The following is a 25458-nucleotide window of genomic DNA, read 5'->3' as shown; positions in this document are numbered from 1 at the left end:
GATGAGTGGGACAGTGCCTCTCTTTATCTCTAGGCTTGTAGGACTTTTTTTTCCTCTGTATGCAAGGGGTGAGAATGGAGAACTTCAGTCTTGGACTGTGGCACAAAACCTGCCATCAGTCTGTCATCCTGAACATTCAGCTTCCCCTTGAGGAGGAGTGGGCTTGAGAAAATCAAATTTGGAGGAAAAAAAGTCTGAGTGGAGAGGGGAACTAGTTGAACTGAAGTGCTCAGGGCTCTCAGTAGTTCCCAGGTGCTTTGGCCCTGGAAGAGAGGAGACGCTGCAGCAATTCTGGTCTGTAAAACGTGAAGTGCCTCTCTCTAGCAATGATGCAGCTCACGTCTAGGAAATATGATGAAATACATTAGAGTAAAATTAAAACCCGCCTCATGTATTTAGAAATGAGGAGAGGTATCTGTTTTCATGCTTAGGTGAACTTGACACATACAAATGTATGAACCACAGTCTCTGGTGACGATTATTATTTTAATAGTAAATGAAAAACCCAGAGAGAGTATAAATTGCTCGTGTTTCTTCACGGCAAAAATGGATTACACACAATCTAGCAGGAAATACTATACTCTGCAGACTAGAACCAGTTCATATATTGCCTGTTAATCTTTCAGCATTAACACTGACTGAAGTTGGGGGTTTATTTGTTTGCTGGTTTGGGGGTTGTTTCTGGTTATCAGTAAAATAAATTAAGCACTGAATTGATTGAGTATTTGAATATTTAAAGGCTGCAGTGTGTTGCCATGAACGCTGTGATCTTTAGAGGCACTGACAGCTTTCCCTCTGGCTATTAACATGTCTGCTTTATACAACACAAATGTCAACATCGCTACTACTCTAATTAGAGCAGTAGGTCAAACAGTGTCTTTGTCTGTAGAGGAACCTGGGCCATTGGCCATGTTACGAACTAGTCCCTTTGTTAAACCTGATTTATTTTTTTAAGGTTCGTTTTATCTGGTGACAGCCTACAAATGCTATATTTCAAGGTGGGCCATTTTTGCTTACTGCAAAAAGGGAAGAGATTTTTCCCCAGCCCTTTCAACCCCCTGTTTGAGCTATAAATACAAACCTACCCAACGCTCACGGGCTCATGGTGGGCTGCAGGTCTGACCTACGTGAGGGAGGTGTGTTGGTTTGTTTTTGTTCACATGCAAAGCGTATGTTCCTAGGGATGGTTTAAATGATAGTATTGCAAGCTTTAGAAGCTTGTGAAGATAGGGAAATACAGTGCTACTCTTTAAAACTGTTTTCTGTTAACTGATGCAAAGTAAAGTTGCCATAATCTTCCTCATTTGTGTGCTCTGCTAGCGACTGTGGTTTGGCATTGCCTTTTCTGTTTTGTTTTTAAGTAGAATTTTGCATCATTTCCCTAAGGATAAATCTTCCATTTAAGATCAAAAAGTCAGTGGTGCCCCTCTTGAATGTCTGAAAGATGTGATTGCTCTTTGCAGCTTATCCTGTTTGTTTTTCTGACAATGTCTTTGATTGTTTCTCTTTCAATGCACTGCGCATCTTGCTAACTGACATTGCCTGTAACATTATGGAAATAGACTGAAATTATTTTAAACTAGACATTTCAGCACATGGTTATCTTTAATTTCTGTGATTTTGTTTTTTAGTGGATAGTAGGTGGTGAATCTGCAGTGGAAATTCTCAGATTTCAGAATTGCAGGATTGTTTCTTGGAGTAAGTAATAGTCAAATGAGCTAATGCCGACATGATGTGCTGTATACACTTTAATCCCACTAGTTCTTTCTCTGAAAAAAGGGTGTCAGCTGTAGACTGGAGGTCACCACTACTTTTTCTCCTTAAAGGAAAGCACATTGAAGAATAGTACCTGGCACGCTCTTGACAGTGGATGGTGCTTCCCAGAGCTCAGGTCTGGTTTTATCCTCTCATTAGCATGTAGCACAGCCACTTTCTGCTGGCCTTTTGCCCCTTCTCTAGGATGATACGTGCCCTGAAACAGATCAGGCTGGGCGCTTGTAACTTCTTGCAGGTCGTACGCTCCTTTGCCTGTAAACTCAAGCAAACCTGAAGTGCACAGGGAGGACACAGGGTAATAATCCATCACCCACCCCTATGCTGTGCCACGCAGCCTGCCGAGAGCCTTGCGCAGCAGAGTTTGGCGTTACAGGAGCAGGGTGAGGAGCAGAACCGTGACAACGTGAGGTGTCCTGTGCAGTGCCAGGGCACGTGCACGCAGCAGGGTGGCACAGCGGTGCCGTGCCGTGCAGAGTGGGGAGAGCCGGCAGCGTGACAGGGCACCTTCAGCGGTCTCCACTTGCCCTCTCCCTTGGTGGGAGAACCAAGAAACCGGTGGCCACTGCCAGTCATCCCGCAGTGCTGGTTGCACTGCACAGCTTAGTCCCTGGGCTGGTTCGGAGGAGACAACCGTCTGCCTTCCCACTGCTGCCCTCCCAAAGTGCTGCTCAGGGGCTCTGCCTCCTTCAGGGTTGTCCTGGGAAGGAAACCAGCTCCTGAACCTTCTTGCAGGATGCTGAAACACTCTTTTTACTGGTGAGGGAAAAGCTCATCACAGGTTTAGTTAATAGGTGAGAACCTCAAATGATTTAAGTTGCTGGCAGTGTCATGGAGCAAAAAAGTCTAGCTTTCCCACTCCAGCACTTTGCTGGCTGTGTCTGTAGGAAATGAAGATCCTACCAAGGACATGTCCTCTATTAGTTGGAGGATCTGTGCTTTACTACTATGTTTTTGGTTTTTGTTTGTTTGTTCAGTGACTGTCATTCTACAGAAAATTAAAGCTGTTTATTGCCCCAGACAGAAGCTGTATTTGCAGATTTATGTTGCCCTTCACTAAAACGGCAGTGTTGCTTCTGCCAAATTAGCTGCAGCAGATCTATGACTTGGAGGGTGCTCTTCAGCAAGCCTGGAATTAAACTATTATTGGATTTTTCCAAGTGATTTTTTCCATCATTTCCAAGGAGAACTGTTGCTAAATGTTGCTTCTGTAAAAATAGCTCAGACTTGAGAAAATATCAGGTGCCAAGTCTCCCTTGGATTTCAGTGGGGGTAGGGTGCCTGACTACCTTACATACCTTTTAAAATCCCACCAAGAGCCAAATGGAACTGAAATAACTGAATTGGGTTTAATTCATTTTGGTTACTGCAGGACAAGCCTATCAATTGATGTTTTTCAGTTAAGTTTTCCACTTTTTATTGACTATTAAGTTGAAGAACTAAGTGATACTATTTTTTCTTTCTTTTTTTCAGAATAAGAATGTCCTTGTATATGCACCAAAATACTGCAACTGTAAGGGATAAAAGAATTTTTGGCTGTTGTTCGTCTGTAAAACAACCCTTACACAGAGGACATACAAGAGTATCAGCAGTTTCTTAGTTTGTAGGGTTAGCTGGGCTCTCATTGGCATAGCCATAATTGGCTGTGAAAGTTTAGGCCTGTGGCACTGCGTGGGTGTAAAGATCTCGCCACCCTTGCAGAGAGTGTTTGTATCGTCGCCCCCGGAGTTCCCTGACATGGGAAAATTGTCACTTCATCCTTTTCCCGAGGGGCCTGTGGGCTATTCTGGCTGTTGGTCAAGTGATGCTCTCTGCATCCCTGAGCAGGTGAGAAACAGAGAGGGGAAATGGGGCAAAGATGGCTACCGAGTTGTCCACTGAATTTAGGAATGAACTGGGGAGCTCTGCTGTTTTAGAAACACAAGGCTCTGCAGTTCACACTAAAAATACAGGTGTTATGCACGCCTGCCGTACCTCAGGTGAGCCCTCTCCCTCCGTCATTTGCCACATGCCTGGTTATCCCTGCTCTGCAGGAGGCACTTCCGTCCTTTTCCCCGCAGTGCTGGCTCTCAAGCTGATCCGTGCAGTTTCTCAAAGGCACGCTTCATTATGCACTGTATTACCCTTTGTCCTAGTGAGCTGGGTGCTCATTAGAGCATCACCGTTACAAGCAGAGCCACCATTTTGCTTGAGGAACACTTTAATATTAGCCTGGTACCTGGAAATTAATCTTATCTCAAGCTGGGTTATGGCAAAAGGCAAGTGATAGTAATTATTGGTAACATCTAAAGAGGATAGTAAAATTGCAAATGTATAAAACGTACAGATGGAAAAAAATGAAGAAAAATTAAATCTACAAAGTGCTGCTCTACTGTCTTACCATTCAGCCAGCCCTCTGTGTCGTGACTCTCTGGTGTCTTCATCCATCCTGGGAGGGACTTCTTTGCCCTCCCACCGTGGTTTCAGAGAGCCCTTGCTGGCAGTGCACACTTGCTTCCTGGTGACCTCCAAGGGTTTCCTTGAGACCCCTTTTTTTCTCTTCTAAAGTTTATACAACTAATGAATCCAAAAGGTCACTTTTAATTTTGCCCCGTAAAGCTGTGGTGTGCCTCCCCGCTGTAGAGACACGAGTGTTACTCTGGCAGAGCAGATGCTCTCAGGGCTCCTGCACTGCCTATGGAGAACTCTGGGACTCGGCTCTGTCTCCAGCTGGTGCCTCGGTGTGCAGGTTGCACACTCGGTGTGCAGTGTGGAGGGCCTCCTGCTGAACAGCTATTGTTTGGAAATCTGTCATGTCATACAGATACAGGGGCACTTGATGTGCAAGTCTCATTTTGGGTATGTGATGGAGTTTGACACTTGGATCATCACTTTGGAGTGATACTAGGTTTGAAGAGACTGAACCCAGCGAGTTGTCTTGAAGGGATCCTGGAAACACCAGTTAAATGGAATTTGCAACAAAACTCTGTCTTTTGGGAAACCATGCTTATCCAAGGGTTTTTTTAATTCACACAACACCAGCAAGCAAAGCAAGCACAGTGCTGATGTAGGAGGGGAACAGCAGCTCTTACAGGTGCCATGGGCTTAAAGCCACCCAGAGGTTGAGTTTGCGATGTGTATATGTATATAGTGCTAAGTGAGCAGTATTCCTGCTGCTTTCTCAGGGGTCCCTATTAAATGCTTCAGCGCCCTGAGACTACAAAGTCAGAACTGGGTCCGCAGTGAACATGACGCTGTACCGAGGCACAGGTAATGGTTGATGCTGCCTGCCTGAGACATGGTACAGACCCAGAAGGAGCGTACGTGCTAAGACAAGGCACGGAAAACCTCATGTATCAGCAGGCTTTATTCTTATTCTCATTTTTAAAACGGTGTGAACTTAACTCTAAGTGGCAATGAAAGTGCGAGACTGAGAGCAATGAGGCATATGGCACGCCAATTAATAGCTTTCCGTTTTTTTCCTTTATCTCTTGTTCTGGAGAGGGATGGGGAGTGAGGGAGGAGCTGTTTAAATATCAGTGAGATCAACTTTTCCCTCTGTTTCTTTTTACCAGTATTCCTGGGGTGAATTGCTCGGTCAATGAGTGACCAGCAGCACTACCTAGGTGGCAGTTAAGAGAGTATAAGGTGTCTGCAGACAGCTAGAGGTGGCAGTGTGAGCTTTGGAAATCTCTAGCAATCCTGAAGAGCAAAATGCCTCTGTCCAGAAAAAGGGAGGGGGGAATGGAAAAACAGACAAACAGTAGACAGAGCCACCAGCTGCGTAATGCAGAAGCGTGAGCCAGAAACCATTCCCTGCGCAGGTGACAGTAATCTTGAGTGTGAGGCAAGTAAGTTTTGTTTTCGCACAAGAGCATGCCCCAAATCCACAGCTTGTCTGCCAGCTGTGGACGTATTATTAAGTAAATAAGTGGCATTGTTTGCGTGATAGAAGCCAGTCATCCTAAGCAGAAAGACGTGAGATGGGCGAGGAGGGTAGATGTGTTTTTAATTAACAGTTTAATGATAATACAGCTTTGGATGCTGATTTCCATGTTCTTGTTGGGGCTGAGGAATAATGGCGGCAGCACCTGAAAGAGGAATTTGCCTTATGATCCCACCTGGATGTGTGCGTTAGCCTTAATTTAGAAGCATTTGGGCTGCCTGAACCATTGCATTCATGGCAGATGTACTGCTGGTGGCATCTTGCTGCTTCCTCGGGTCCCTCTACCTCACTGCAGCCCTCCTGAATTCAGGACCGTGGGAGATGGTGACCTTTAGAAAGCAGTCGCTCTAGGAAAGGCATTTGCAACAAAAGGAAAGTCGAGGTACTTTTGAAACTTTCCCCATTCCCTGCATCCACCTCTCCTTTCAGTAGTTTGTTGGCTTGTAAATGATTTTTCAGTTCTCTTTTTTTTTTTTTTAATTTTTTTTCCAAAACATGCAAAGCAACAGTTCTAAATATTTCGGTGCTGTTGCACCAAAAACAGGGTGCTGTTAGGCAAAGCAGGCCTTAACATCGTAAGCTGTTTAACACTCCCATTTTGTATAATGGCTCAAGGGCTAACCTTTTATGTTAAACTTTGGGTGGGAGAGGTTATCTTCTGGCAAGTCTGTCTCAAGTTCTGACAAGCCAGCTACATGCACCAGACACCTATAAAGAAGTTACACTTTTCAAAAAAATATCTGTAACTCCTGCTATGGAAGACTGAACAAGACAGGATATATAAGAACTACAGAGAACTTTTACATAGTCTTTTTTTACAGCTCAGTACCACAGAACAACTGAGTCTTTCATTTCTCATGGTTATCTGAAGGGGTTTTTTTAATTCTCTTTAACCAGCATTAACTTGAAAAATTCATTCCATTAACCTTTTCTTTTTTAACATTTTAGCTTTCTAGATTGTCAGAAGAACTTTAAATTTCTACTATGTAATTTCAGAAATTTAAGTGAAAATTGCTTTGATTTTTCTCTGCAGTTTTCCAGGACATCTCACTGTGCTGGACATTATAGCTCAGGAGAAGAAAGAATGCTGCTTCACAAAATCTCAATGTTTCAGTAGGCCTGTTTCCTTTGGGGGCTCAGGGAAAGGATCTGTATTATTTGTTGTCTTCTAATGGCTTTTTAGCTCATCTGGAAGAACCGCGGAAGAATCTTTGACAAATTTGTGAAAATTTTCACGAACCGTAGGCACTTCTTTCTCCATGTTGTGGACATGGGTGATTTCATTGCAACTCAAAAGCTTGTGGCCTGCGAGCTTGATCAAGGTCATTCTGCGTTCTGGTCTAAACATATTCTTTAACTTTATGACAGGTTTGCAGCTTTTTTGCACCTTCAGATGTTGTCGTTTCAGAGGATCGCTTTCATAAGACTTAATGAAATCAGCAGCAGGTTGCGTGTAGCCAAAATGCTGAAATTTACTGCCTGAAGTGCTTTTATTAGAAGGTTAGTCCTGGATAGTGTTACATATAGACGTTAACTGTGAAAAGATATTGGATTTTGTAATAGCCTGAAGCCTCTTTTAAAAGCGGCTGCAAAAGCCATTGCAGAGGCTTCGCTGGTCATTGGCAGCTGCGGATGGAGGCCGCGCGCTGGGTGCCGGCGAGGGCACTGATGTCCATGAGCGGTGATCCCGTAGGAGTCCTTTCGCTGGCAACTTCTCTTTAGTTTGCTTTCCTAAGGAAAGAAAACTTACGCAGTTACTTTGCCTTTCTGTCCATCCCATTGTTTTCCTGCTCTGCACCCCCTTGCCAGGGGACTCAGAAGTTGCAGCCCAATTTGCGAGGGGAATGAAAGTCACTGATTTGTGAGAGTCAGCAAGCAGGTGGAGGGGGGAGTGATCCCCTTCCTGGGGAAAGGCAGAAGTGATGTGTTGGCAAGCCGTTCGCTGCCAAGCGGCACACGTGCTGTCGCGGGCAGTTCAGCAGCTCTGTGAATCCCAAGAAGCGGCGCGGTGTGGCATCTCTGCCTGGTGGGGATGTCACAGGGGACGTATCGGGGTGCAGGTCGTCGTGCCAGGAGAGGTGAAGAGGGTTGCTAGGGGGAGAGGGCACAGATCCCTAGGAAAGCAAGAATACTTCTGCCATTCATGGAAGCAGTCTCCATTGTCTTCTCCAGTGTCTTGTACGTTGCAAACAATTTGCGGCTTTGATTTAGAAAAACACATAGTCATCTTGAAGCCTGGTGCCCATATGATCCAGGGATCCTGTTTCCATTCTGACATTTATTGAATATATTTTTTTCCTGCCAGGCAATGGAGACAAATCTTTACCAAGAAGTAATGGAGAGCGGGAAGGAAGGGCAAAGGGCCGCCAGGATAAATTTGTTTTGTCGAGTATTGTCAGTAGTTTTGGCCACTAAAGTTCTTCTCTACTAGTTTTAGGATTCGCCTAAATGAATCTCCATTCACTAGCTGTCTGTATGATTATTTGCACTAACAGAATCTAAAAGTGATTCTTCTTGTGAAATTCAGGAAAAGCACCTGATTACAGCAAGTAATATAGAGATTTTTGAGTACAGTTAATTAAGGAAGTATAAATATTCCTTGTCTTGACTCACCCTATTTGTTTATCCTTGGTACTGTTTTATGTCTGCCTTGAAAAAGGCTGTACCATTTCCAGGTTGGAAGATAGTCAGTGATCAAGCCTGCAATGTTCATTTTTTATCAGAATAAAGTCACTTAGTCTAAATGCATACTGTGGCTCAGTTTCACGGACTGTTACTTGTGCCAGGGGTAATTTCTTATTCTTCCTAACTGAAGCTTGTCTGTAAGCACTGAGGCCACATTCATAGCCCATCAACATCAGTGCAGATACTGGATTTAAGATGAGGCCCCAGTAGTCGAGTATTGTTTACCATGTTCCACTGTCTGACCAGTGATGCACGTGACATAAAAGATACATGATATAAAAGATACATTCTGCTGCAGCTGAAATTGCTAATGGGAGGGGGTTTGCCAAGTTCAGCAAGAATGGAGGCAGGTATCAAGTCATACAAAATTTGCTCAGCATCCTGTTAAATGTTATAAGGGATTATTTTAAGAGTTCTAATAAATGAAGAAAAAGGTGAAAGAAATGTGGATGCACTACCAGCGTTACAACAAAGAGCTTCGCTGTGTGTCTGCTATGCAGTACACTGCATAGTAATGAAAGACGTGGTGAGCTGACATGAAAACCTGCCCAGCGTGCCCATTCTGCCTTCGGGGCTGCTTCTGCAAGTTGAAGTTTCCTTGCTTCCATCAGCAGACTATTATTTCTAACCTGCCCTATTCTGGAAGTGTAAGTATTAGAAACGAGAGCGGAAGCAGTTAATGCATTGATGACACTGGTTTGCTTTCCAAGGCTAGACAGTTCTTCAGCGTGGTGTTAGCCTAGTCGGCATTGCTTTTATAACCATAACAAATTGCATTCTGCACACTAGAGACTGCCAGCTCTTGCAGCCTTCCTGCAGTACGTGGCCTTCCTTTGATTATTATGCTTTGCACCCTGATTTGTGAGGGATGGCGTTGCTGTTTGAAAAGTGCTTTCTCAATGAATATCAAATGTTCTTATTCTGGCAGCCTGAACATTGGGCATGGCACATGCCTTTAGAGGAAGGGGAGAAAGGACTGCAAGCAATAAAAGTACAGTTAAATGTCATTTCTCATCACTTTTTGTCTGTTTCTTCCACTGCAGTCTTTTAACTGGCAGTCTCCTGTTTTTCCATGCCTTCTCTTCATTCCAGTGTCCCTTATGTCAGAAAACCTCTCCTTATCGTCACACCTGCTAAGTTGTCCCTCACCCATCCGTATGCTCCTAAAGCACTTAGGATAAAAGCACTTTCACCGTGTTGTGGTGCCCACAACATACTATAGAGGTGTTTTACTGGGCAGATAAGATATTTGCATCATAAAACACATTGTTCGAATTCTATTACTTAGTGGTGGATAGCAGTAAATAAAGTTAGCAATGGAAATGAGCAAATGCAATTTTTGTGTGAGAAGTTCCTTGTCTCTCTTCTAGGCTACTGTACAGTTGGCATTTGCCTTTCAAATCCCAAACCCAGAAATCGATACAACTTCCCCATCAATTAGGAGCTACCAAAAATAATGCATGGCCACTGCCTGCAGCTGTTGAAACTGCCTGTGATAACCTGTTTACTCCAGCAAAAGGAAATATGCAAACTGAAAGTGAAAATGCGTCTGCTGCGGAGCCAGCGCTGGGGATAGCATATGCTCAGGGAATAAATAGGAGAATGCTTTTCAGCTGATTCCTGGTGCAAGTTCACATTGATGCTCAGACCATTGCTAATGGCTCTTTAGATCAAGGCTGCTTTGCTTTAACATAAATATGTTGTGTGGAGAAATTCAATGTACCTCTTAAAACGTGCAGTACAGAACAGGATTTAAAAGAGTCTCTACTCTTTAATTCTCAGCCTCTAGAAAAGGCCAGCATGAGGCTGCCGACCTGAGCAGGGTCCCCGTGGCTCCGGGCAGGTGCGGTTGGTGGTGGTCGTCGTAGCTGCAAGTGCGGTGGCATCTCTAGCCTGCGGCAGGAGGATGCCCGAGCTGGGCTGCGGCGAGGCTGCAGCCAGCAGAGGCTTGGCGGAGCGGTCCTTTGCGCCGCTAGCTGCCATGAAACAATGCAGAAATGTTTGTTTAATGAGGACTGCAAAATGTCCCAGGCACTCAAAACTCTTAAGTACTTTCCTACTTTAAGGGGAACTTTTTCTGGCAAACTTGGGTTGTGTTAAATTTCCCATGATATCATAATGCTCCGTTTGTTATAAATGTGCTGATTTGCGGGTGTGCAATTAGCTGACTCAAGCAAAATAGCATTATAGATGTCCCGTGTATGAAGTGGCGGTTTATTTCTCTCCATATGGTCTATAACTTGTTCCATGGCTGCTTAACGTGGGGTCTGGGCTTACTGCCCATTGCTCATCACAGCTTATAGAGAAGAAAATTGAAAATTAAAGGCAGCCATAATTGGATTGTATTGCAGCCTGCCCTCATTGGGGAGCAAGAGGGGAAACTGAAATCATCGTGGCACTGCATGAATGAAAGAGAGTCAGAGTCTTCCCAGAAAAAAAAAATCTCCCCAAATCTTGCCCAACTCAGGTCCTTTAAAAGAGTGGCTATGTTTCTCTTTCGTATGTTTAGTTATCACTACTTGGGTGGATCTATACCAAGGGTTAAGTTTTGTCCCTGTCGAGTCCGTGGCAAAATTTGTTTTGGCCTCACTAGTGATGGGCTTGCATCCTAAATTAATAGCCTAAAGACGACTCTCATTTGTGAAAGATGCTCAGTGCAGGAGCAATTGTTTTGCTGTCACAATGTTAGTTAGCATCTTAGCTCATTACATATTTTTAACACCCTTAATGCTAAATAAGTATATTCTACTCTGCTCTCTAGCATCTCTTCTTGCTTAAAATGAACGAAAAGCACAAAAAGAAATAGAGATTTGGGAGAGCCATAGCACATCTTAACATACAGGGTTAAACTTTTGGAGGACATGGAAATTTTTTTTGTCTCATCAGCATGTTTAGTGGCTGCAAATCTCAGTGTATGAGGAAATGTCTTACATTCAAAGACTATTAACAGCTGTGAAATTGGTTTCGCAAATCTGACTATATATCTGTGCTTTTTTATACATGCTGTTATGTAGCATTTGTGCATATATTCATACAATTTTCTTGTAGTTTTTGAAATTTGTGTGGTTTGTGTGGACTTTCAGATTTCTTAATCATGAACTCATTAAATGAAAGATATTGCCATATGCAAATTTTGAATTTTATACATTGTAATAAGCTGCCTTTTTAGAGTAACACTGAACTGAAAACAATAGATATACAGTTATTTGGAAGGTGTGAAATATGTGTTTATTCAGAATAAATATTTTTATTTTGTCTGCATTCAAATAGCTCTTAGACGGTTATAGTTTTATTTTTGGGTTATCTAGTGTAATAGTCTTTTTAGCATATACCCAAGCACAATTTTAAACTGCATCACCTTTTCATTCTTAAAACATTAACTGTTTTTTGTATGTTGACACACGTCATTTTGAGGCTGGGACAGTCACCTCTCTGGGTTCAGTCCGTAGCTCCAAGAATTGAAAATACACGTTGTCATTGTCCTTGTGTTTCATTTGGTAGCGCAGCTGTCTCCAAATGGAAGTGGATATGGTACTTGGCCATCTCTGGAGTATCACAGCCCCGTGTATACGGTCGGTAGGCGTATTGCCGGAAAAGTTGTGGGACTAGTTGTGTGGTTGCAGCTAAAGCCTAGCTCTCATGTTCAGGAATTCTGATCTTGCAGAGATCTCGACACATGACCGAAATAATCTGTTTATCTGGCATACAGTCCTTTGCGAGGATCGAATAGAAATCAGCCGCTGGGTCTTATTTGTAATTTGTCCCTGAGTGCTGTTTCCTTCTAAGCACTCCCTTTCTAGTCCAAGCCCGCTGAGGCATTTTAGCAATGCAAATGAGCGATTAGAGGCACTTCTGCTGGCATGGATGCTGTAATGCTTAATGAAATTAATTTGGCTTCTGGCAGGGCTCTGAGAGGTAGCGCTGGGCTTTGTCCTGCTCACCGTCACCGTTTCTCAGCGTGACTTGGGACGTGTTGGTGGAGGCTGGTTCTTGGCAGGGCTTTGAGCCTGCTCAGGTCTAGCTGAAGCTGGTGTGGGGTGCGGGTGGGGAGGACGGAGAGTTTGCAGATGCCCTCAAAGGTATTTGTGATCAGGAGAACCAAATCTGTAAGAAGAGATTATGCTAGCTCCGATTATTTTAGTTAATCTTTGTGTGTAAGGAGAACCGTACCTGCTTGGTTTGGCAGGAAGGCGATGCTGTAGCTAAGTGCTGTCTTCTTCCCCCCAAATCAGTGACCATATCGATCCAAGATACATGAAATCCGGGAAGTTTAAAGGCTGCTCAGAGCTGTCCCCAGTCTCTCATCCTTCACCCTTCTGCCAGCGGCAGTGGAGCCAGCGTGGCCAGTCTGAGCAGCCACATTAGTGATTTGAGTACATGATTGTTTGCAGACACATTTTCCAGGTTATGCCAATCTTTGCTTACATGCAGTAAAGTAGTGTTTACGCAGACAGGCTCCCTAATAATAGTCTAAGCAGTGTGTGAGCTATACAGAAGAGCTTGCACTGAACTCCAAATGAAGTCAAGTTTTAAATTTATGAGAAACGGGGTTTTTAAATTAGAGCAGTGCTCAAAAAGCAGCCAGCTCTCAGAGCAGCAAGGAATAGTACCAGGTAAATAGCAGCCAAATTTAAATCTCAGAAAAGTGATAATAAAATGTAATGTGAACACAAGGAGGGTTTTGTTTAAATGTCAGTGAAAGCATTTTTGGGAGGTGGCAGCCTTCCCCATCAGTTTACAGCCTTCTGCCCTATGGAGATTTGTGGCAGAGGAGGGCGAAGCTGCAGCTGAGTGGCCCGATTTTGACACCGGAGTTTTCCCTACGTAACGTTTCACCAGTGGTTTCTGCGTGTCCTTCAGGTGGACAGTGAGGGCAACGTTTCATAATGGGAAAGCCAGGGAGTGCGAGAAGCGCCCTGCTCATCGACTCGTGTGGAGGGCTGTTTGTGGCCTTTACCGCGCAGCAGAAGCGGCACAGGAGCCTTCGTGGCGTTGTTGTGCGTTGCCAAATGGAGCCTCTTTTCTAGCCTCCTCTGTCGGTGCTACGTTGGACAGGGATCTGAGGTTATTCATGAACACGCTGCGCTCCTAAACTCCTGCGAGGCCGTTAGGGGTTGTGCCATCTCCCGAGGCCGGGTCTCCCCGGGGGTCCGCGGGCTTCGCTCCTGCTAGTGCAGAGCGCTGGAGCTGGCTGGCAGAGACGGCCCGCGCGCGCTGGGCGCTAGTGCTGCCGCGGCGGTGGCAGCGGCACCGAAGGAGCTCTGCTGCACGTGGTGTCCTCAGTAAGGTCACCCCAACACCACCCCTGGTCTGTGGGTGCCCGGCGTCCACGCATGACATCTTCAGGCAGATGGGCAATGAGCGATCAGAACAGGTGAGAGAAGGTTTTACGCCGTGGTTTCGCGAAGGGAAATAGCTCGTTTGCCGTGCGCTTTGGGGAGCTGGGTAGGGATGGAGTTGTGCAGTCCCTATGTGGCTTGTGTAACGCAGCCGGAGGCGCAGAGCAGCTCAGCAAGTGCCAGTGACCCGCAGTCGGGTGAGACCCTTCCTTCCCTCTTCCCACGTGCTTTGCATGTATAGTTTGTGTTAATTTGCTGTGGTCACATCACGGGGTAGTTCAGATGTTGTGGGGAGAATTATTTTCTTAAGCAAAGGCCAGCGTTAATTCCCATGTAAACCCTAATCAACCAGATTTTATTATAGCAAAGAATCATTTTTTGTTTAGTTTCTTCTGGCCCATTTGCCTTTCCTTTCTCTGCTCTTCTGCGTAGATCTTCAGGGAGGGAATGCTTCTGATGACCGGCGCTGAGGAAAGGCGGTTAGGAGCTCTGAATAAACCGTGCTTTTATTCTGTAGTGGTTTTCACTTCGTATTCGCACTGTACATGTTTGAGTAATCACAGATAACAGATGATGTATTTAGACACATTAAGAGAACTTGTGAACACACATACAAAAATCCAGAAGATAATTTCAGGTGGAAATGGCAAGAAAATCCCAACCCTTTCCACTTAAAACCAGAATAGGGCTGGGTCCGTTCTGTTTTCCCTATCACGTTAACCTTGCATTAGTTCTCCCTCTGCTATTAATCTGTTCATACCACGATGAACCCATAGGTTAAGCTGAAGTTGGGAAGACTATGCAAAACTTGCAGTATATCTGCATTTACCAGTTTACCAAAGCAAAGAATGGGGAGAAAAAGGAAGCCAAGAAGAGTGATCTGTGTGAAAGGCTCACCTGTGAGACTTTGCCCATTGAAAGTGCCGTTTTACCCCAGGAGAGGTAGCGCTAAAATACTAAATTGGTATTCTGCTCTCCACAACCTCTGCTCTTTTGGTTTTGGTGCAGTCCTTTCAATTATTTTTCCTAAATTTTCAAAGTTTCAATTACTGTTAATAGACCATCTTGCTGTCATAACCAAATGTCATCGCCCAGTTAGCGGAACAGCAGTGCAGGTAAACTAGAGACTGGAGAGAGAGCCGGGAGGTGAAGGCATTACCGCAGGGCAAAGCAGACCTTCCCCCTGTTAACAGGCATATGCCTGCATGCGAACACCTGCGGAGGCAGCTCGCAGCAGGATGCAGATGAAGGCTTGGAGTCTTAGGGGTCTTCTGCAGGCAGGGCATGGTCAAGAAGGCTTGGTTTTAGCAAACACTGATTAAAAAATAGACAAGATGATATGTAGAACAAGTTGCATGGAAGGCAGATGACACGTTTTCTACAGCAGAAGCTGTGAGATAAGGTATCCTCCTGCTTGTGACTGTGATCTCGACAGTATTTAGTGCCAGCCAAATCCTGCGCTGCAGTTTGTGAGAGGCTTAGCACGGGGCATGCAGGAACGCAGGGAAGAGGTGACTAAATCTCGTCTCTGCTGTCTCCAAATCCCAGCTGGCCGAGGGCCTGCCTGGCTGTTAACCCAAACTAGAGCTCTGCCAGGTTACCCATGATGGAAGGAAGGCACGCACTACTTACATACAACCCTTGGAGCAAATATTTTGTTTTTAATGTTGGATGTTTCAACGATATCCCTCTCTAAGCTACCTGATTGATCACCTCCTTTGGTGCAGATGAGGGTTGCTCAGTTTATGCATTGCTAGTGATGCCCTGAATAGGACTACGGAGTCAGAGACTGACCATGGAAAAAAGCATTTGCTCTGTCTGGACCCTGAGTTAAGCACGTTTAAGCCAGCTTGAGCCCAGAAGCTGTACTGCCACGCTAGCTGAGAGTCAGAGTATGGTGGCTTGGGCACGGTGCCATGCTAATTCAACTTTGGGGCTGGAGCTGGCCCCCAGCCAGCAAGAGTGTGAGACCGGCTGCGTGGTTGGAGAGGGGCCCTCGGTGCAGACAGGGCCTCTGGGTTTGGTTATGCACCATGCCTGCTTGTTTCCCTGCTGTGAATGACTAATGGTAATTTTTTTTCTGGGTCTTAGGTTTGTTTGCTTTTTCTTTTCTTGGAGAGTGAACCTGTGCCTTGGAAAAATAAGTGAAAGGATTTTAATATCCATGCCACCAATGAGGAAAAGGCAGCCCATCTAATCTTAATCCATACTGTTTGGACTTTTGTTCAGTAAATCAGCTGAAAGAAATAATACGTTTCTTCTTTACAGTCCCTTGCCCTGCCCCTCCCTTGCAAGTGTTGCTTCCTGCCCTTTTGCTTTCTTGATGAAGCTTCCTTTTCCTGTTTTGGTTATAAGCCTTCGTGTAGACTCTTGGGTTGTCTCGCTGCCAGTTTCTTCTGCTCTATAATCTGGTGAAATAAGGTATTTGGCTTCCAGTGCACGTGCCAGATTTGAGCAGATACTATTCCGGGATTACCTGACCAGTTCTTCCTCAATGGCAGGCACGTAAGTATCTGAGGGCTGCGCTCCTAATGACAGGGATCTATTGAACAGAGCTGATGGGAGCGAATAGAAAGGCAAGTGTGTATTGTCATACATGCACATGGTCTGCTTTTTAGTTATAGCATCATAGGATAATGTATAATTTTATAAAATGGTAATTAAGCTTTTATGGCAATAATACATTAATATGCTGCTGCTGGTAGTGAGGGAGCAGCTGACTTGATTCATTGAGCTGCGTTCATTCCTGGTGCGACTCCATTGAAGCCAGAGGAATTGTCCTAGATTTATTTGCGTTTCTTTTGGGATTAAAGATAAACCAGCTGTAGTAAAAGACCTTTATGCTGATTTGTTGTATCCACTTATGAGTGTGCCCCTCTGACTATTAGTTATGCTTATGACCTTTAAAACTTTTGTTTGAAGTGCTGTTCTCCTGAAGCATGCCTTTGACTGGTTCATGACTGAGAGCACTCCATCATGTGATTTCATTTGACAGTTCAGTGTCAGGTTTTGCATGCAGTGTATTTTACAAGATGAGTTACTTACTGTTTTTATTTCTCTAATTTAATGGTGAAGGGAAATAGTTTATATTAATAGCAACCTGGTCTAGCAAAATTGATTTTTACTGTTTTATCTTAATGTGTGTTTGTACACTAGTTGAGTTCACAGTGTCACCCCAGGGCGTTTACTTTATGTTTATTTTTAGGAACTTCTGAACATTTACATAATATTTAGTTTTAGGAACTCCTGAAGTGTATCTTCAAGGTGGTGTGCAAAACCCGAAAGTGAACCACTCTTCGCTGTAGAAAGAAACATTGCATGATTTAAAGCATTAACAGAGCAATGGAGCTTCTCCACTAGGAGACAGAAGCCACTGTACCTTGTTGGAATAGGTGGAAGATCAAGGGAAAGTTTCTTTCTTTTCCTCGCGTGTCTCTGAGTCTGGCTGTTTGTCCGTGACGGCACTTCTGACTCTGAATCACTACACTTCCACTGCAAAGCGGTTCCGCTAAAGCGTTTTTTAAGGTGTTCAGTTGAGATAATGATGAGTGGCATTTCCCTTAGGGTTGTTTAGCTACTTATGTTTTAATTTGTAAAACATACCAGAAAGCAATGTGTTAAAATTAACTCCACCAAGTAGTATCAAATTCTCAGGAATATAAACTAAACAGATGTGCTGGCTTACAGAGGCGTAAATCTGCGGCCACTCCACTGGCCCTAAATCTGCACCGACTGGCAGATTGGGTATTTAGACGTCGCGCTGGATGGAGAGGGCAGGATTTTGCTGGTGGCACTGCAGGACTGACAGTTATGCAGTGATGGTGGGGCCCATGTGAAACTGCTCTTCCCCTGTGTTAGCTTTTTGCATACATAAGTTATTTTTTGTATTTCTGCTCACTTACATCTCAAGAGCACTGAGGTGTGACAGAAAGATATATATGTTTCTTTGGTCATGCCAGGACTGCATGAATTTTTCCAAATTTAGCAGCTAATCTCCCAGAGTCCTGGCTCCGCCTGAGAGCTGGGTGCTCTTGAGGGTGTCTCTTTTTTGGTTTCCAGCTGAAGTGTCTGGAATGGATGTCTGCAATGAGCAGTTACTGGACGTGGCAATTCCCAGTGGGTGTGCCAGTAAAATAAGGATGATTCAAATGAATGTCTCATTGCTAGCAGAAAGGAGAATAATTCTTAAATGCTCTTCCTTATGGAGGTGAACTGGTGTTCGTCTTATGCTCGTTCCTGCTGTGTAGGTACCAGCTATTTCAATTCCTCAGTCTGTAAAATGTGCCTTTCGTTTTGCAGGCATGTCATGACTCTTAATTTATTTAACACTGTCAATCTTTCTCAGAGCTGCTTATAAAAGAGGCATTGTATACCCACAATTTTCTTGTAATTATTTAATATTAAACTGGTTAGATGCTGCAGTTTAGCAGTGAAGAAGATGCTCAGGCCAGGCACCTGCGGGCAGGTGCTCAGTGCCAAAGGCTCTGCTCCTGCTGGCGGCACGGCGGGAGCTGAGCTCCGACGGCAGCTCTCCACGTGTCCTGACGAGGAGAGCAGGAGACCAGAAATAGCAGCTCCCCTGTGAACCGGGCTTCACATGAGGCTGGTGAGGGGAACGGATGCCCCGTCGTGGGGGTCTCTGCGCAGGCAGACAACGAGGAATGGGTGCGAGTTGAGGACTTCTGGCCGTGGGGCCCATGCATTACTTTTTGGAGGGGTCCCAAGAAAGGGAGCTCAGACAAGCAAATGGAGGCAGTGGTTGTCGTTCCCCCCACCTTATATGTGAGACTGCAACTACTGTTTTTCTAAATGTCTGCTAGAAAATAGTCAGAGGTCTGCATGTCACTGAAGATGAACAGCACTCATCTATATGTAAAACCCCTATAGGTTCGCACTGTCCTTTAGTTCGGTCCGTGGCTAAATGCCGTAGTTTCAGGATGAAGTTTTGCTGCGTTGCTGGGGAAGTAGGCTCGGCGGCACCCTGGGATGGAGGCAGGGAAGGACTGCGATGCGGCGAGTCCTGCGGGGTTGCTGCAGAGGGAAGTTGAGTTCGAAGCAGGAGTTCCCAGCTGGGTCACAAGCCCTGCTGACATGCTGTTGCAGAAATGTGGCTCCCAGCAAGAAACGGGTGATGAGCAAAGCCGGCAGTGACTCTCTGGTGCGAAGGCTTGAGAACCATTTCACCATGGCAAGAAGAAGTTAGTGCTTGAGCAAGTCATATCAGTAATGAGCTAAGACTTCAGATACCGTATATATGAGCCTGTATGGCCTGACTGTTTCCTGTTCAGAGGGGCTCCCAGGACTTTTCTTCTGTAAATCCAGTATCCAGACAGAAATGTCCCCCTGTTTCTTAAAGAGGGTAAGTGAAATTCTTTCCCTGCACGCCGGTTTGCTGTAATGAAACCACATAAAATCTGGTCAACATATCAGTCCATCCAAGTTTGCAGTTTGCTTTAAATGCTGCAGGAACATGACCTGTAGCTTGCTGATTTTGAGGTTAACACAGATACATATCACACAGACCACACATCTCCATATACAGGATTTTATATTTACACTAGCTATTTTAAAACTAACAGCAGGAGAATTCTGTCAGCTTCTTAATTCGGCATCAGCATCTAAGTCTTGCGTGTCAGTTTTAACCACACGACTGTGACTTTTTGTAGTCAGGCTCAGTGGACCGTTAGAGAGTGAGCTGTGCTCAATGGCTTGTGAGGTATCTCACCCACTCTGTGTGCTGACGGTTTGCTCCCAGTCGGGACAAGTCTCGGGTGAAGAAGTGTTAACAATTTATGATACCAATAGGGCTCATTAGACCAGTCAAAAAATAATTTTTAATGTGGAGGGAAAAAAGGAAAGAAAATGCATGGGAAAAGGAAATCAGAAATAAGATAAATGTTCACAAAGGTCACTGTTTGCATTTTCTAAGAAAGTTGGATTTGAGCTCCTTTGAAGGCGAGCGAATCATGAGCAGGTTAAAAAGAGGTAGCTCCGTAGTGGGTTTGAAGCACGAGAGTTTGATTCCCATCAGGGGAGCTTTCACAGTTTACGCCAAGCGAATTTTCCTTCTCGTATTTAATTGCCTACAGTCAGCCAGGTAACATCAAGCAGGTCAATGAAGGCTCATGTGATAATCCACAAAAAATACAGGTATCTTCCCTAAGACTCTCTATGTTATCTTTTCCATATCCTTTTGCAACTCTTTTTTGGCTGTGAGTCCATGTCAGTTACAAGTTTACAGAAAGCCAGAAAGAACGGGGCTGCGTTTTTCAAGCTCTGCACAGAAAGAAGAGTAGGCGCTTCGGGATGAAGTTGCCTCCATTGCAGCACTGGTTCAAGGTATAATAGATGGCTATCTCTAAGTGCTATCCAAACGCAGTAGTGTCTGTACTTTTAAATGTACTTTGTACATTTAAGAATGTCCCTCTAAGCTTGAAGTGTCCCATTTGGGGATGGAAATGCTGTTGACAGTGGAGCTAGTAATGTAACAAGGATGCAGCAAGTATGTGTTACTGGTCCAAGCATCCCATACAGCCCAAGTGCTGGTGTTGCCTAATTGCTTTCACTGAAGCTAGGCTACTTCAGGAAGGGTCAGCTCCAAATTAGGTAACCTGCACTGCAGTAAAGAGAAACTCAAAACAGAAAAGACAAAAGAGAGTTGGTGGAAATGGGCTACACAGAATAAAGCAAGCAGTATCAGCAGCAAGTTTGCTTGGTTTTTGTTTTTTGTTTTTTTAACAAGGGAAAATATCACAGGGCTAAGAACTTCATCAGATTTGGAGACCAACTTCAGACAGAACTGCTCAGATTTTTTGGATTAGTATAGAATTTACTGGACTGAAGCAGTATAAATCTCAATAATGGATGCTGGATTTTAGGAACCAGCTGTCAACGAAGGATTTCCCAGTGCAGTCTGCTACTAGCAGATACGCGGTTAAGCACGTTTGCTCTACCTTCAAGCGAACAAGTGGTCCTGTTACAGAGGTTCACCATCCCACAGATGGGGGGAGCACTCAGGAGAAAATGCTTTCAGAATAGATAAGAATGGGTATTAGGATTCAGATGTACAGGGGTCGCTAGGCAGATTTCCCCCCCCCCCCATGTAAATAAGATGTCTCAAATCTACCTTACAGCATGCTGCAGCACATTGATTTTGATGGTAAGAGTATATGCATGGCAGTGGTCTTGTGGAACCTGAACTAGTTTGTAATTAAGACCTCTCCATGATGGATTTTTTATCTTTCATATAATTGTCTATGGTGGAAACCCAGGCAGATAAAAAAGAGTCTGACAGCTTGCGTCTTAACATAACTTAAAAAATGAGTAGGGGAATTAGTAATATTTGGAATGGTGTGTGAAACTTGCTGAATCTTCTCCAACATACACCCATTTTCCAATAATTTATATATATATTCATAGGAAAACAGGGCAAGTTCTTGAAGCTACAGTCTCGACTTTATAAATGATGATACTCGCCAGACTCTTCTCATGGAGAAGGAATATTGAGTATGCACAATAGCGTGACTAAAACCATTTTTATTACCTGTTATGTATAGCTGACATAAGTTTCAATGGTGTATGGTCCACAAAATAAAAGGAAATTTTGCTGGAGCTTTGTGAAATCAATGTTATTTGATTTACATTTAAAACAACGTAATCCACAGAGCATAACAGAAAGATTCTCATTGACATTGGATCAAACCTTTTCTGAACCGTTTGCAGGGAAGCCCCTTAAAGCAGCGGTGGGATAGTTGTCATTTTTGTGGGTAGGATGAGTAAAGAGTCTTCAGGCATAAAGAGCTACACCTCCATTTAGGGTGAGACAGTAAGCTAGAAAAGGGTCCCTGGAGGCCTTTTAGGTTTTAAAAGATTGATGAAGTGCTCTGCAGGAAGGGATACCCCTTGTGCTTGTTTTATGTTCCTTTCCGTTGTTTCACTGGAGGCCAGACGACAGGCTTAATCCTTTTACCATTTAAATGAATGATGAAAAACTTCCATTGACTGCAGGGAGAGCAGGAATTGAGCTCGATGTGTTGTTTTATGTTACGGTAACAATTGATTGTCATGCATTAAATATTGCTCCGGGGGCCTACATCTGTATTTCCATCAAGGGATTGTAGTGTTTTTTTTCTGAAGCTCTTGACAGCAAAGTTGCTGTATGCATTGGGATCTCGATACGGTGTTGCGAATGATGCCAAGATAAGGCCCTCATTTGGGTACGGTTAGGTGCACTCTCTTTGTTGTAAGTAAGGATAATTGAATTACTTTTGACTAATTAAGGAGTCCTTGATAACTGTGGGTTTCAAACTTCATCTCAAATGCAAACAACATCTGGTCCATACGTTGGGTCCCAGGTGTGCTCTGATGAAACCAGTGGCACACTTCTGCTTATTTTAGTACACCAAGGCTTGTAGTGACTGATGAGGCTTTAGGGACAGGGCCTGGTGTCACACTGGCCACGTGTGAAGCTTACAGCCAGCAGGCTCACTGGGGTAGGGGCTGCTGTGGTCCTGGGCAGGCTGCCATTGCCCGCCAGCTCTACACCTGCAGATGGGACTAGACACAGGTAGGTGGGCAGCACCACACTGGAGGCTATTTTTAGCCTTTCCACATCCACATGGCAAAGAAAATCCAGTGTACTTGTTTTTTGCTGGTGTGTTTCTTTCCCTTCCTCCCTGTCCGTGAAACCAGGTAGGGTGACTGTCCTCCAGATCATTTGGAGGACCCACTCCTGCCTGTCTGATGCGGTTCTTGCTCTAGCGGGAGATTTAGGCGCACTGGAGTGAGTTCAAATCCCTCGGCTGCTAGTCTCAGACTACAACCATAGGAAAGATGCCACAAGACACCAGTTTACTTTAAAAAATAAATAAATAAATAAAAAGTAATATAGAGGTATTTGCTGGGTAAATACATCAGTAAAGGTGCAGACCTTGTTCAGGTATCTTGGAGAAGTTATTAGCGTTTGTCTGCTGGGAGCAGATGCGTTGCACTGTGGGGTCTGTTCTTGATGTCCTGGCACTGAGTTGCTACAGAACGAATCCCAGGTGTTTGCAGGCTCCGAGCTTCCTGCTTGGTTTGGACAGTTATCGATCCACTGATGCTTTTACATGCAATCGTGTGTTGGAAATAGAAAGAAAGGGAGGGGAGGAGGTGGAGAGCAAAAGGGGAAGCCATCTCCCTGTCTCCACAGTCTGTGCTATCTTCATTTATAAACAGCAGAGATGAGATTTTCGGAAGAAACTTTTAAGCAATGGAAATTTTGTGGTTGCTTCATTTATGCCCAGAGGTTTAACAAGCTGCTAAACAACAAGTACATCATTCTTAAATGCACTGACTGAAGATTTCTGACTCTTTGTGGTACAACAGAAAATAATAAGGCAGTCCCTGTCTCGCAGAACAAAACAACAGCAACTGCTGGTGGAAGAGCTTGTTTTTATAAATCCTGAAGTGTATAAATAAAATAATGTTTAGTCTTTCAGGCTGATCTGAATATATTTCCCATATGCTCTAGTAATGGTTTCCATGGTATGTAATAAAAATACACTTTGTTCTGAATTTTCTTGCTTTGTTCTTTACGGATATGTCTGCCAAGTGTCACTGTTCCCACTGCAAACCCCAGCGCCTTCAGGCTCTTGCCCACAACCTAGGGCAAGTCTGTGGGCTCCTTGGAGGGCTCTGGGCAGTGACTGATGAAACGAGCCAAGCATCAGTAGGCTTTAATTTACAATGAGGCATGCATCTGCCTTGGAAATCATCTTTTTGAGATCCATGAATCAGGAAAGATTGAAAAAATAGCAGATATCTGCTATCTAATCTATCTAGATCCTCGTAATACTTACAGTAATGTGCTCCCTTTCATTAAAATGATGACAATGATGTGGTTGAGCAGTTTAGTTTCTTAACAGTTGGCATAATTTACAAGTGGTGCAATTTGGCTGCAGTGGCAATGCAGTGATATGGTTTAGCCCCACTGAGGAGCTTCTCACATATTGGTGTGAAAGTGAGGCACTACTGAGGCAAAACCAAAGCAAAGCAGTGTGTGCAACGAGGGGAAAAAAGGATTTGTGTGCAAAGCAGCTTACGCTTGATACTGCATTGTTGAAAATTATTTAATATAGCTTGGACTAAGAAAAAGAGGCATGTATAAAAACAGGCCCTATAGGCCTGTAGATAATACGAGGGTTATGAATTTAAGGTTTATGGAAGACACAAACCATAACAGTTTTATTTAGGTCTGACCTGCACTATTTGCTCATAGGAAATCCCTATGTTCAAAGATCTCAAATCTCCAGTTTAGAAGATTTATTTTTCCTCATAGAACTTATTTCCTCTTGTGTAAGTAGAGTTGCTGTGAATTCAGAATAGAAAGGATTAAAATGAATGGCATTCCAAAAATGCCAGTGGTGTTTGTAAAGCACTATGATCCATACTGACCTATCACCTCAACGATATTTGCCAAATGTTTTTCTTTTTTACAGAAGAGATGCATTTTAGTATGAATCTGGATGTGCACAACTTGTCTAGTGTACTAATATATTTGTCAGTAATATGCAAGCACGATGTAGAGAAATTACAAATTTCTGTGGTTCTGCAGAACAAAAATAGTTATATATTAATGCTATTTAAAATAATGGCTATGCACTTTAACACGGAAATGTATGAAGTTATGGGTTCCCTTTCCCATTTTTTTTCCTCTTAGGATGAAAGAAAAAAGAGATCTTGTGTGTTTTGTACGTGTATTCTTGGACTTCTAAGTGCGTCACCGGGTCTGAGTATTAGACGTTAGCTGGATTAACTTAATTGATTTCTTCAGTTTACCTAACGTGGCTTTTGGTTCAGGGTCTGCTTGCTTCCAATTTTAAATGTGTGGCTGAGCTTTTTATGTCATGTTTATTTTGTCACTAAGCTATAAAATATTAGTAAACTTTCATACGAATGTGAAAGGCTTCCAATAGGTACATAAAATAAATAGAGCATTCGTACTACTGGACAATTTTCATAAAATGTGTGCGATACAAGTTATTCCTTAGGGCCTAATATTTGTATATAAAATAGATTATCAGTTCGAAACAGTAGTGTGCTGGAGATTCTTTAAGTGTATGAACACATACGTGCAAGCTTTAATTTAACAAGCAGATTGTGAAGTGCCTGTGTTGGAAGGATTAGTAGACTTATAGTAAGATGCACATTTTAAATGATTTAATAATTTCTGTTGTCTTTTCCTTGAGATGTGTCTGGTAGTAGACAGCAAATTCACTGTTTCTTCTGCTCGTGTTGTGTTTGCTCTCCAGTGAACAGAGTATCTGCCAAGCCCGGGCTTCAGTCATGGTCTATGACGATACCAGTAAGAAATGGGTGCCAATCAAACCTGGACAGCAGGGATTCAGCAGAATCAACATATACCACAACATTGCCACTAACACCTTTAGAGTAGTTGGAGTTAAACTGCAAGATCAACAAGTGAGTAACTGTATTAAGTTTCCTGTGCATTAACCTTTGATCTCGTTCCATACCGTGGGTTATATAGTTAAGGCAGTCTAGCAACGTTTCCTGCTCCCTGCAACATTACTTTCTGTTTACTCCAATCATTCAGATTTTGTATGGTTTTTTTTTTTTTTTTTGTGTGCATGGATTGTAGCACCATTTATGACTGTTTATTTGTTCTGTATGTGTAAAGAGAGCTTTTGGTAATTGCCGGGAAGAATTTAATATGATCTTTTACCCCCTCTTTGCTTG

At 43.7% G+C, this 25458-nt stretch overlaps 1 protein-coding gene across 6 annotated transcripts in view; it reads left to right on the top strand.

The window, feature by feature from the left end:
• The window catches only part of EVL (Enah/Vasp-like), a 152033-nt gene that overhangs the window by 54061 nt on the left and 72514 nt on the right, over window positions 1–25458 (top strand). For 5 of the 6 annotated variants that reach the window (XM_064512081.1, XM_064512080.1, XM_026111410.2 and 2 more), the window contains exon 2: window positions 25014–25182. In XM_064512081.1, the coding sequence (XP_064368151.1) occupies window positions 25014–25182 (169 nt within the window). Of the gene's footprint in view, window positions 1–16055; window positions 16228–25013; window positions 25183–25458 lie in introns of those variants that run through there. The other variant, XM_026111411.2, reaches the window with a different exon arrangement.

The sequence above is a fragment of the Dromaius novaehollandiae genome, chromosome 5 (genome assembly GCF_036370855.1).
Source record: "Dromaius novaehollandiae isolate bDroNov1 chromosome 5, bDroNov1.hap1, whole genome shotgun sequence".
Classification (NCBI taxonomy): Eukaryota; Metazoa; Chordata; class Aves; order Casuariiformes; family Dromaiidae; genus Dromaius; species Dromaius novaehollandiae.
The sequence above is the reverse complement of the archived record's forward strand: the minus strand, read 5'-3'. Positions and strand labels throughout refer to the sequence as shown.